Here is a 13,437-nt window from a genome sequence, read left to right as displayed (position 1 = left end):
CTGTACACGCTCCTGGGTATCTTGCTCAGCCCTAAAGATTCTCTCTGTGGCAACACTTTCTGGAATATTTTATTACATCTCTACAGATTGTTTTTCAACTGTCTCCCAAATTTCATCCAGAAAGTCAAACCATGGAAAAGAGCAGATGAACTCTTCAGCTGCTTCCTTATTCTTGTTCTTGTGCTTTCCTTCACGTTGCTTCTTGCAAACTGCCTCCATCTTCAGCTGCTTTCTCCCTTTTGTCCTTTTACTTTGGATAAGGTGATAATTAAGCCTGGAAGGGACCTGCTGATGTCACCTAGTTCAACCTCCTGCTCAAATAAGGGCAGACTTCAAAGTTAGATATTTATTACAACCATTCTGCTGCTGTTTATGACATCAGCTAATTTCTCTTTTTCTTTCCCCATCTCTGTTATTCCCTGAGATCTCTATCAATTCTCTCAGTTGAGCTCATTGACCAGAAAACCAAGAGCATGAAGCAGGTGTGTGGAAGCATCTTCTTTGTTATTTCAGTGCTGCTTCTGCTGCTTGGGCCTAATTCATTCTTCCAGATTTGTCCTGGAAGAAGATTTGAGCTTTCTGTCCCCAAGCTTTTCTCTTCCTCACACACTTACTGCTTGCCCCCTTGTTATCACAGCCTCCCATGCCTTTGCACACTTGGCCACTTTCTTGGCATGGTTTGTCTTTGGGTCTGTCGCAGCTTTTTTGTGAGTGAGGCAAAAACCCACGTATAAGAATCCACACAAGTAACTTCTGCTTCACTTGTGGTCTCTCACCTTCACATGCTGTTGTTCTCTGCTGTCTTATTTACTTGGTGTCTGCTGGCTCAAACTGGACACTCTGAGTCATTGCTCCCTTTTCCCACCCCCAGTGTTTGTGTATCTTTCTAGAAATGATCACACCTAACAAACTTTAGGTGTGCTTTATTATGTCTCAGCAGTGTCTCATGGGGCAAAAGCTGGGCTAAATCAAGTTTCTATTGAAGGCATCTGTAATTACAGGAAGCCATGATTTGAAACCATCCAGAGAAAATAGTTTCTGCTCTCTCTTATCATAATTTTAGTAACATATTTTTCCACTCTTTCCTCAGTTGTCTTTTGAACTCTCTGAATTTAGACTGCAGCTGTGCAACAGTGATTGCATTCAAAATAATAAGCTTCAGTAGTAAAGCTGTAAATTTGGCTGGAATAAAATCTGTCATGCATTTTTGCTGTGGCTACGTTCTGCTCTTCTAACTCAGCTTGAATCCAACCATCCACTCACATTTTCTGTAGGGCCTTGTTTTGAAAGATATTGATGAGGACTGCAAAAAGTTCTGAATGTGCTTACCATCATAATTACTGCTAATCATCTAATACAAAAATAAATGTGGCATTGATCTTCAATAATCCCTCAAGGGGCCACCCAAAAGGAATTATGAATTGATCATTAGTTGAAAAGATGAGTTAAACTGCCAGATACTGAGTTGTTGTGCAGCTCCTGGAATAATCAACAGGGAGTTGTTGTGTCTGTGTGGGATGTTTCACCACTGTGGGCACACGTAAGCTGAAGTGCAGAAGGAAATGCCTTTATGGACTTTCCACTTTCCATGGACTTTCTGTTGCCTCCTTATTCTGGGTCCAGTATGTGTGGGAGCAATGTCTGTGATTTTTTTTACTTGACTACATCTGAAAATTGACTGCATGAGTTACAGTTAAATTTTGCTGCTGCATCCCAAAACCCCCTTTGACCTGGGAGTATTTTTGGCACATAGAATCGTACAATTGTTAAGGCTGGAAAATACCTTTAACATCATTGAGTCCAACTATTAACTTACATTTTCAAATGTCTATTTCATTGCAAGATTTTTGTATCAAATGTTTGTTTCATTCCATTACATGTCAATGTGATTTTTATTACATCTATGTAATTGTCTGTTTCATTATAAGATTTCTTCCAAGCTTCTCCTTTACATTTCTTGCATTTGTTTCTTTTTCGACAAAGCAACCCTTTTGCTGCTGAGGTTTATGAGGTAGTTAAATAGGATTATCCCCATTTTAAAAGAGGAAAATTGAGGCATAAAACTTTATTTGCCCATGATCTTATGAGGAGTCTGAGCTCCAGGAGAAACACCAAGTTTGTCCTAATTATTTTCAAGCCAATGTTCTACCTGTAGGCCACTTCTGCCTCTTTCCTGGTATTTTCCATGATCCTCAGGAAACGTTTCTGAGCACGCTTTTTGGCAGCCAATGTACGTTTGCAATGTAAGAAGCAGTAATTTTCTAAAAGGGACCATTGAGTAATATTGTAATAGGAAAAAGGCAGTAGTGTGGATGCACACAATTTGTTTAGGATATTTAGATTTCGTGTCTCCTAACAGGCCAGGTTGTGCCCACTGGTTATTTTATGACACAGTCTTTTATCCTAAGAGAAATATGTGCTTTTGTGGAAACTGAAATTTATTTCACCTTCATTTTAGTAGTTGGTGGAGGGGCAGCAAGTAAAATGAAAGAACAAGAAGGAAGAAAAACAAATTTGAAGCATTTATTTTGGAGAGTTTTCACACAGCTTCCTTTTAATCCCTGATTAACAGATAAAAGAAGATACACTGAGACACAGCTCTAGTACTAAACCCTTTGATAACAGAATTACAATGTCTTTACTGTACAGGCTTAGTTGATTTGTCTGCATCATCTTCTGCAGCAGTGACTGCTGGGCAGCCAGAGGAGAGTGCAAAGGAGAAGCTGTAATGCTTGTGGTGTCCAAGACAGGAGTTACATTTATCCCAGGAGCCATTACTGTCCATAGTGCCTACTGCTGATTATCAAGGCTGGACTTTCCTGTGCAAATAAAAATTGTCCTTGGATGGGCTGGTCCAAAGCAGTGATAAATGTCATTGGTTCACTATTGAACTTGAAAGGAAAGCAGTGAAAAAAATCATTGTAGCGTTTATCAGAAGGAAAATGAATATATCTAACATATGTACAGCGTCCCCTTTCAGCCGTGTCTGAGCACGGAGGAGTGGCTTTGCTCTCTTCTAGATCAGTCTTTCCATGGGTGGTGGCTGCACCATGTTCCACATCTCCACCCGGGAGCCTTCCTTCTCCTGGTGGCTGGGGCTGTAGGTGCCTTGCGTGGCCCTTTTGTTGGCAGTGACAGCAGAGGCCACCATGGCCACGGACAGCAGCAGCAGCAGGGCCAGCGTCACCGAGCCGATGGCCGCGAACACGCTCGACACCAAGTCAGCTGCCAGCTGCAAGGGTGGAAATAACTGCAGTGTCATTGCTGCCAGGAGCAGGCTGAGACACACCTGGGCTACCCCGGGAGGAAATCAGGACCCTTTCTATCAGCAGGGCTCTACATCTGAGTTACTGCTGAAGCACCGTTTATTGTAGGGAACTACATGAACCCCTCCAGTTTGTTCTTTGGACGCCTCAGAATATGACTGGATGCTTAGAGTTCAAGGCAGATGAATTTCATGCAAGGACCCATTTCTTTTGACAGTTTCCTTACCTTGAAAATAACCTGCAAGTTAATATGTCTGTGGGCTGAAGTAGTAATTCAGCAATTATTTAATCACTTCAATAAAAATTCATTATTCCTGGTTTGCTTGTGAGCACTCTATTGCTGGTCTTTGCTACTGCAAGTTAAACATGAGCTAATTGGAACATATATTGAGTTACATTTCTGTTTATCTTGCTGGAGGAGTGAATTTTATATTAATATTTATATATCTATATTCATACATATATAGAAATTTTGCTTATATTCAATATTGTAAAATGTAGTATTTCTATAGTCATTCCTACCAGTAAACTTTTCTACCAGCATGTTTGCATGAAATAAGCATATAGAAGCTGCACAAGAGTACATAATCAGTATATTTTCACAAGTAAGTTTTAAAATATTAATGCAGCTCTTCCACATACAGACTTCATAGGTTCATCTACAGAAACATAAGCAGTTACAGTACAGGATGAATGTAACGATGCTCTGAGGTTTTTTTGTTTTTTTGTTTTTTTTTTTTCAGTTTTCATGTGGCAGTGGGAAATGTAATAATGTCAGAAGGCAGAGTGCACATAAGCCAATCTGTCAGCTGGAAAGCTTCAGACCAGAGAAATGTTGTGGTTGGTAGATGAATGTTTCGTACATATCTTTGTATGCACTTTCATGTGTAAAAAAAGCTTATGGTGAGGAGAACAATGAAGTGATGTGGTTAGTGTGGAAAAGTGGTCACTATGGACAGAATGACCCTAGCAGGAATTGAACTTGTGGGCAGACTCTGCCATCCATCATCTTTTGATTTGTATTACAAGTGACAGCTGAACTGCCTGAGATGAACGCGTGCTTGAGGCTGAACTTTCAAATCCCCAAATATTTAGAAACAGAAAACAGCAGGTCAGAGCCTGTTTCCCAGTTAGATGCTCCATGTTGCAGGATATTGCAGTGAGCTGCTTACTCGTCATTTCTCAGGAAGGGAAAGCCCAGTCCAGAGCACGAGGATGATTTTGCACTCAGTGATGGCTGTGCTGGAAGTGGATGCTCTGTGTGTGCATCCCCTGCACTCCTGCCTTTGCCAGAGAGCAACAATGCCAGAGGGAAATGTTAGAACCATCCTCCTCCCCCAGTTCCACACTGATGTAAAAGGTCCTGCTATAACAGTAAAAGCAAGTTTGGCTCAGGGATTCTCTCCAGGGGATAAATGATCGACTAGGATATTTTCCTCTGTCCTTGATGGCTAAATATGTGGTCCCTGTGATTTGAAATACATTTTCCCAATAAAAATAATATACTGCAGGTGTCAGACCAAACAACTACTGCTCTAAAACAAGGCGGCATGAAGCATGTTGGTCTATTAAATGGTATTGGATTGGGAAGGTAGTTTCATCTTTGGATGGTGTTACAGAAATATTTGAGATCCTAATTTTGCTCTGTACTCTGTTGGACTATATGACCCTTGTTCCTCTTGTCTCAGAAGCAGAAGATTTTTAATTGAATTTTTGTTCTCAGAAGCTCTCTTTTATTTTCATTGACTGCTCTGGGAAAATAAGCACTAAGATAGTCCAGGTTAACTCTGATCCTGGGGTTGAACAGGCCATTTGCAAGAGAAATTCACTACCACAGGCAAATGGATGGCTTGGACTCAACTCTGGTATTTGAAATTTCTGAATTCAGTCTCCAGTTTTCCAGTCCATACTCTTTCCATTCCTGTTGCAAGTGTGTCTCTCTGTATCTTTTCATTTATGACAACTTTCAAATTAATTTGGTTTCTTAGAGGAGAACTTTGCAAAAAACTGAGGTGAAGAAAAAGCTTGTAACTTGCTAAAATGGAATCACACATCTTAATGTCATTCTCAAATTAAAATCATCCTAACAGGGATGTTTTTTTCATTTTGTAATAGTTACATGTTAGAGAACCTTACCCATCTTGAGCCAATATGTAAAAGAAGTTACCCCACTGATTATTATCTGGAGAGCTGGGGATTTACCATGATCAGATATATAAGCTAACTTTATTTCTATGTCTGTATTGCTTCTAATTTCCAAATGTGAAAAAAAGGTCTTCAGTTCATCTTTTAAGGTGGATTCTATTGATCAAAACCCCCTGATGTTCCAGTGCTGTCCCCTGGTTTATCAGCCCACAGCTCCCTGCTGCAGTTTCCAGTATGAGGTACCCCTTTAGCAGTTGCACTGAACTGGTAACAAGAGCTGCCAGAAGGCTCTGCAGTCTGGTTCCATCAAAATCAACTGCTTCTTTAGTAATTAATGGCTGAATTGTTAAATTAATTTGGAAAATCAGCCGGCTGATCTGGAAAAAAACTCTGAAAAGCTCTGTCCCCTGTCATCTCAGTCTGTTCACTGCATGTTTGGTGATGATGATAGACTGAAATAACTGTAACTAGTGATTCCAAAATTAAAAGGATTGAGCAGCATTTTTAGTAACACTAGTGCTGCTGAAACAGTGGAAAAGAGGTTTTCTCTCACTGACCATACTGTGTACTTTGCCTAAAATAAGGGAGTGGTCACTAAAAATGCAGGCTTTTCTGGCAGGTCCTTGCTGGTACTTCCACCGTGGGAGGTCTGGGCTGTGAAACTCTGGGATGTCTCAAAGTGCCCTGGGGCTGCTCATGTGTGTGGCTGCTCATCTCAGGGCTCCATCCCCTGTGTCTCAGACCCCTGGCTCTGGGTCTGGGGCAGCATGAGGGACTAGAGCAGCACACTCTAATGTCACTTTCCAGCTTCATGTCACAATTCCCTTCCCCACATTAACTGGTTAAGACCTGGCCATGAGCTGGTGCTTGGGAGATGGCAATATACAGATTTTTGGTGCGTTTGTTGCAGAGTACCAAGCAAGAGGTGTTCTTTGGTGTACAGCTTCAAAAGCAGAAAAGGAAATCTCTGGAAAGCAATGGACAGAGCAAGACAAACTTCATTTTGTCTTGGCACAAAACAAGTGCTACAAGACACTTAGAAGCTTGTGAAGAGAAACAAGTTCCTGAATTTTTTTGCTGAAAACCTTTGTTATTAGGGAAGTCTAAGAGAAAACTCCAACCCCCATACAATGTGATTGTCTCTCCTTAATAATTCTTGCTAGTAAATAACACAGGGTGATCGGAGCTCTTTCTGAGCATAACTTCAGCACTGCTTATGAATAACTAAATATATGCAAGGTAAATGAGGGAGGGTTAATTAACTGGCTGGGCAATACCTTAGAGATTCTCATTACGAGGCTGGACTGAAAGGCTTCCTGAGACCAACCTGAATTATCTTACAAGCCTGTTTAGAAGGTATTTGGTCACAAAAGTTTTAAGAGTCCCTAATATAGAGAAGGTGCCAGTAAAAGCTGCATTCTTGGTGGCAATGGATGCTGATGACAAGATGATAGCAACAAAATGAGGTTTGCTACCATTGGAAGGCTGTTATTTTTATTTTTTTTTTTTTGATGCTCTGTTTATATACCTTTGGATGTCAGCTGGAGCAAGCAAAGTTTATTTTGGCAAAAAAAAATTAAAAAGGAAAGAAAAAAACATGGTTGAATTAAGTTTTCATGTAGGGGATGGTTTCATCTGCAAAGACAGGAGAAAACACAGGCAAAAAATATTTGCCTTTTTTCTAAAATCAAGTCTCTCTGCTTTTTGGTTTCACATCAAAATTGATTATTTTTTTCTGGGGTTATTTTAATTATTAAATTTAAATTATTTAGAATATTTAGACTGCATAAAATAAATCACTGAATAGAGTGACATTTCATTATAGCTTTGGGTTTTGCTTTTCATTTGGTTATGGAAATAGATTTATTGTTCTGCTTTGGTTCCTTGATCTGCTTTTTGAATAAGAAGGGCCCATTTCAGAAGTCAGAGCTCAGAGGCATTTATCAACCCAGCATGTGTTTGCTTATCTTTAAGCAATCCATGTCCCAAACGTTTGTTTTATAAGAGGGAACATTAGGGATTTGCTGCAATGTGCATTTCCACATGTGCCAAATGTCAAAGGCAAGTGGGACAGCAGGAGGGAGCCCAGCCAAGTGCACAGGGCTTCCTCCTGCTGTGTGTTATACAGCAGCATGGCTGGGCTGAGCTGATCCTGCCTTGTGTCCCACAGGGATGGGCGCTGTGGCCACGGGCACCAGGGCTGAGCCAGACCAGGGGAGAGAAGGATGCAGCTGTGATGCTGGCAGAGAAATGGCAGCAGCTGGGAGAGAGGCAGGATGCTTCCCTGGAGTGCTGCAGCCTGGGCTGTGCATGGGGATGTGTTCTCTGGGGATGTCTGTGGGGTGTGGGAGATGAGACCTGCTCTGGACACAGGAGCTGCCTGAGGTGAGACCTGCTCTGGAGACAGGAACTGCCTGGAGATGAGACCTGCTCTGGAGACAGGAGCTGCCTGGAGATGAGACCTGCTCTGGAGACAGGAACTGCCTGGAGATGAGACCTGCTCTGGAGACAGGAACTGCCTGGAGATGAGACCTGCTCTGGACACAGGAGCTGCCTGAGGTGAGACCTGCTCTGGAGACAGGAACTGCCTGGAGATGAGACCTGCTCTGGATACAGGAGCTGCCTGAGATGAGACCTGCTCTGGAGACAGGAACTGCCTGGAGATGAGACCTGCTCTGGAGACAGGAACTGCCTGGAGATGAGACCTGCTCTGGAGACAGGAGCTGCCTGAGGTGAGACCTGCTCTGGAGACAGGAACTGCCTGGAGATGAGACCTGCTCTGGACACAGGAGCTGCCTGAGGTGAGACCTGCTCTGGAGACAGGAACTGCCTGGAGATGAGACCTGCTCTGGACACAGGAACTGCCTGGAGATGAGACCTGCTCTGGAGACAGGAACTGCCTGGAGATGAGACCTGCTCTGGACACAGGAACTGCCTGGAGATGAGACCTGCTCTGGAGACAGGAACTGCCTGGAGATGAGACCTGCTCTGGATACAGGAACTGCCTGGAGATGAGACCTGCTCTGGAGACAGGAGCTGCCTGCTCTGTGCTGGGTGCAGAGGATTAACCTGCCTTCATTCCAGCACTCAGATCGTGCCTGGTTCTGGATGTGTCTGAGACAAAGACATCAACGCAGGCTTTACAACACAGGCACTGACAAACCCCGGAGAGTTCCCCTCCCTGCCACGTGCAGGGCTGGCTGGGAATTCTGCAGCTGCTCGTGTGCACTGGAGCTTCTGCCAGCGACGTCCCTGGATCCCGAGTCCTGACACTGCTCACGAGGTTATCAATTCATTCCTGGTAAGAACATCTGATCCCTGCTTCCAAATCCAAACCATTTGCTGTGCTAACGATTGGTTTGAGTAGTCCTAATCCATGGCAGAATTACTTCGGAAGATTTGGGGGCATTTAGGGATAATAGTGAGCAGCCAAAGAAAAGTCATTTACTTGATTAAAATATGCTGAGTTTGCTTCATAGAGGATTTACAGTCATCTTATTGGATTTTTTTTCTTACAGTCTGAATTCAAATAAGAATTTGTACAGTTCAAGAAATCCAGTCAGGCATACACAAACCTGCTATCATGAGATGCATTGATAACCCCAGCCTGTGAGGCTACAGTTTATTTTCAACAGCAATCAAGTGGCCATAAATCTATAGATTGGCTTTGTCCTAATAAAAGTACAATAAATGAGTGGCGCATTAAGTCCCTTTTTCTGTGATTTTCTTTTTTTACCTTAGCAAACTGTGACCTATCGCTCTCCCTCAAATCACCTGCAAAATGTTACTGCTCTTTTTGTGCTAAGGACCACCACCATATCCCAAGAGCTCTTGGGCTGTTGAGTTCAAATAGTAGTAGTAGTAGTAGTAGTAGTAGTAATAATAGTAATATTAATAATAATAATAGTAATAATAAAAATAATAATCTATTTGATATTCATTTAAGGAGCACAGGTTCATGTCAAGCCAAAAACTGCACAGGCCACAGGAAAAGGCAAACTATTCAAAAGATTCTATAAATATCACCTATTTTCTTTAACTGCTCTATCCTTTCATGGTTTATCCTGGTTTCCTGCTTCATGCTGTTGTCCATGTGGGTACTGTTCTTTGAGTGTGTCTATGCACATTTATTTTTCAGGTTCTTGAATAGTTTACTCCTTGCTGCTTTGGTACCTGTGGCAACAAAGGAGGCAGCACTTAGTGCACTTTAGCTGATTTTCTACTGTTTATCATCCGTGAGACCACCAACTCCTTTTCCTTCTGCACAACTCAGAACTCTTCAGTTCATCTTGTGGAGTTTAAAAATGGCAGTCACATTGTATAGACATTCCTCTTGTCCCCTGAAGTGATTCCTGAAAGGTGCAGTATTTGCTGTACTGTAAACCTGATGCCTAACGAGTTTCAGCATTATCGGGTAAGAAAAGTGTTTGAATTCTCTCAGATGGAGAAGCAGAAAGCACGAGTTTAAAACAGATGTAGGAAGACTGCTGCAGGGCTTTTCTCTGGTTTTGCTTCCTTTATGAGTAAGAAAAAGGACTGTTTGTAGGAGCAGATTCAGCTGTGGAGCCTTGAACACCTGAGGAAGATCTCAGTGACCTGAAGGTGTGGCTGCTTGCCCCTGCACTCAGCCAGCCCAGAGCTCCAGTTCAGGGGGGTCTGTGGGTGCCAGAGACGGGCTCTGCTGCCTTCTGTTTGCAAGCAACACCCCAAGGTACCCTCACTGCTGTTTTGTCCACATCTTAGGAACTGCTGACCCCATGTTCACTGGAAGGAGACTGTCCTGTTGTTCCTCACCTCCCTCTGTAGCCCTCTGAAAATATTTCTGAATGACATCAAGAACTGTAGATCATCTTGAATTTCCAGCATTGCTGTTGCTCTTTCTGCCATCAGCCTTTGAGTTATTTTCCTGATAGCTGCAGGGAAATACCATCCCACTGCCTGGAGGGTCTGAATGAGACTTTGAGTCCTGTGCACACTGCTGAAGAAAAAACTTAGGTGTATAATTCTGATGTGTGCAGAATATCCACAGTACCTAGGCAGTTCAAGAAATATTTTAAGTAATCTTTTAGATTTCTTTTTTGTTTTCTTGTGGGTGTTATTGTCTGAATATTTTCTTGAAATGCCTCTGAAGAAGTTATGTTCACTACAACCTCTTTATAGTATATTTTTTTTATATAATGTAGTTTGAATAGTTTGTCTTAGTTGACACCTGACAGTTTTAATTGATTCCTTGCTGAAAAACGTCAACTTGTAGTTTTCTGACAGTTTTTGAAATCAAGGAAAAAGAATAGAGAGAATTCATGTTAGCTGCTATAATGATAAGTTGGTCATCTGGCTTGACCAGTTATAGATCAGAAAAATGCAATCTTTACTATGAAGGAAGAATTATATCTGTGGCAGACTGTGAGAAAACGAAGAAGATAAAGATGATTGAAGTCTAGGATTTAGCTGAGCTTGCAGAGAAAGCACCTCATTAAGAAATTCTGACAGCCTCCCTCCTGGCACGTGAAGTTGCACTGTTGTGACACCACAGAAGTTAATGAGGAAGTTTGTTCTAATTATAGCGGAGCAAGAAATTGGAGATTGGAGACTGAGCTCTCTGAAGCGTTGCAACTAAACTGTTGTAAAGCAGACTTCAGTGAAACAAGGGTGCTGTTCACATTAGTCTTGATCACCCAGAACCACCTCCTCCCCACGCTGGGCTGCAGGACCATTCCCTGATCACTTTAAGCAGTGCTGTGATTGAATCAGAACAATTTGCCCCCTCCTCAGTGCTGGTACAGTACGTGGCAATATGTGGCTTAGGTGGCCTTCTACTGGTAGTAATGGCCTTTTGGCCAAGAAGCTTTTCCAGCTTGAAAGGCTCACTTTCAGGAATTAAGCTTTAGAGAACAGGCTACCTACAGTAACTATAATTTCTTTAACTACTTGTGATATTGATATTTGGTTTACATTAACTGTTTAATGCAAGCAGACATGAAAACAGAGGAGTTTAGTACATCTGGGATGGTGTGTCTTAGGCAAAAGGAACAATAATCCTGGTTTTGGCCACCCTACTGTGCACGAGCTCAGCCACGGACCCAAAAGAGCCAGAAGTATGTAAACAGCCCCTTAAAATCTGCATCAGATGTTTTGCTGGATCAGTATCTCACAGATTGTTGAATGCCTTTTAGGCGGCAGAGTGTTGGTTGCACAGAGAGAAGTGATTTGGGTTGCAGTTTGGGAGGGCAGCTCTCATTAAGCTGTGGGCTTTGAGAAGGCTCCTCGATAGTGCTTCTGCAGCAACTGCCAGTGCTAATTTTGTAAATGCTCCAGCTCTTTTTAAGATTATCTGAGTGGTGCAGCACAGATTAAATGTGCAGTTCCAATGTGTTGTTATGAGATGCCTTTTAAAATTCTATCGACAGCCTCTGGTGTAGGAACTTCACCATCTGCTGCAATCTAAAAGGATAAGAGGGAAAAATCTATAGCTGGTGCAAATCCAGGCAAACCATGCTGAGGAGGAGTTTGTCCCATAGCTGCTATATCACAGACTAGACAAATGTTTTAGTAAAGGTGTCAGTCTCTGGGGTGCAACATCCTTTTCCAGTTTGGGAAATGCTTTGGGGCATCATACAGAATTATTTTTGTGCATGGCTGCCAGCACAGTGTATCAGGTGGTGTTTCTTCACAGGGGATAAGTGCTTTGCAGCTCTGAGACAGCAGAATCTGTGTGAGTACATCTTGGTGGTGGATAAAAGCCTCATCAGGCAAGTGTCTTGGAGGAAGAAATGGGAGATATTTAAACTCAAGATTATCACTGAAAACATTGACTTTCTGTTTTTCCCTGCATGTGGCCAGGTTGAGTTTACTGCATCCCTGTAGCTGCCACAGTAGAAATGGCACCTGAAGAGGGATTTGGCCTTTTGGCCTTTTGAAGAAGTCTGCTGTTATGGGAGAGTGAAGTGGGTGTGAAGGGGTCAGTAGGTTAAACCCCCAAACAGGAGAAGAATAAGAAAAGATGCTATGCTGCTGAGGATGAGGGCAGGACAGTTTCCAAGGAAAAGAGATGGAAAGAGGTTCAGTAGGCAGAGTGAAATAGTTAAAATGATGATGAAGAAGAATGGATTTCAAAGGTGCTTTCTTCATTTGATTGCACAGGTGTTGGTCAGACCTGCTGTCCTGGATGATGTGACACTTAAGATGAGGCTGGTGGTAATGACAGCATTTGGAGAAGAGAATGAGGCAGGAAATGGTAATAATGTAGGCTATCAAAAGCTAAGTCAAGGAAGCAGCTAAACCATTCCTACTGCAAACCTCTGTTTTTTTTATTTTTTCCATCTATATTTTATTTGTCATTCTAGATTTCAATCTCTTCTGTACAGGAAAAAAAAAAGAAAAAAACAACAAAAACCAAGATTTAGCTGAGGTATTTGCAATGTGCAAGTTCTGTCTAAGTGGATACCTGGTTTTTCCTCACTAATATGTTTCCTTGCACGTTGTTTTCACCAGACATGATTTGCCTGTATCAGGAATTATCAATGTCAATTAATTTTAATGGAATTGCACAGCCTAACTTGTGCTCAACATGGAGTTTCTCAAAACTCCACTTTTCGGCACATGACAGTTGAGGTTAAAGATCTCTTTCTTAATCAGTGATGTTAGTGGTGGGTGTTCTTTTATTTTTGTAGTCAGGTCTTTGAGAAGAGCCTCAAGGACCCATCAAAGCCCAGCACCACAAAGGGTGCAGCCCCCTCCTGTGGGCTGTGGTCCCTGCCTGTGACCATGGGCAGCAGGCTGTGGTCCTCTTGTCCCAGGTTCTGGTTCTCCTGTGCAGGTGCTGAAACTGAGAACCCTGCCTCTCCCTGCTTTCTGTGGGAATGAGAAACTGCTCTGTCCAGTGGTGCACAGTGAACAGGTGGGTCAGCTGTGTATGGCGTAGCACAGCTACAATTCCTGCTCAGTGTTGTAACTCAGACACTTTCCATCCTTGCTTTTCTGCTAATAAGTGAAGCCAACGATCTCAAAACTGTTCCATGCAATTCCT

General features: G+C 42.4%; 1 protein-coding gene across 1 annotated transcript in view; it reads right to left on the bottom strand.

Moving 5' to 3' along the window:
* Positions 1 to 3,016: 3,016 nt before the first annotated feature.
* Positions 3,017 to 13,437, bottom strand: part of CRB1 (crumbs cell polarity complex component 1) — a 69,797-nt gene continuing 59,376 nt past the window's right edge. The window contains exon 12 of the mRNA XM_062497726.1: positions 3,017 to 3,232. Within this exon, the coding sequence (XP_062353710.1) occupies positions 3,017 to 3,232 (216 nt within the window). The remainder of the gene's footprint in view (positions 3,233 to 13,437) is intronic.

The sequence above is a fragment of the Cinclus cinclus genome, chromosome 8 (assembly GCF_963662255.1).
Source record: "Cinclus cinclus chromosome 8, bCinCin1.1, whole genome shotgun sequence".
NCBI lineage: Eukaryota > Metazoa > Chordata > Aves > Passeriformes > Cinclidae > Cinclus > Cinclus cinclus.
Note: the sequence above shows the minus strand (reverse complement) of the source record. Positions and strands in the feature narration are given on the sequence as shown.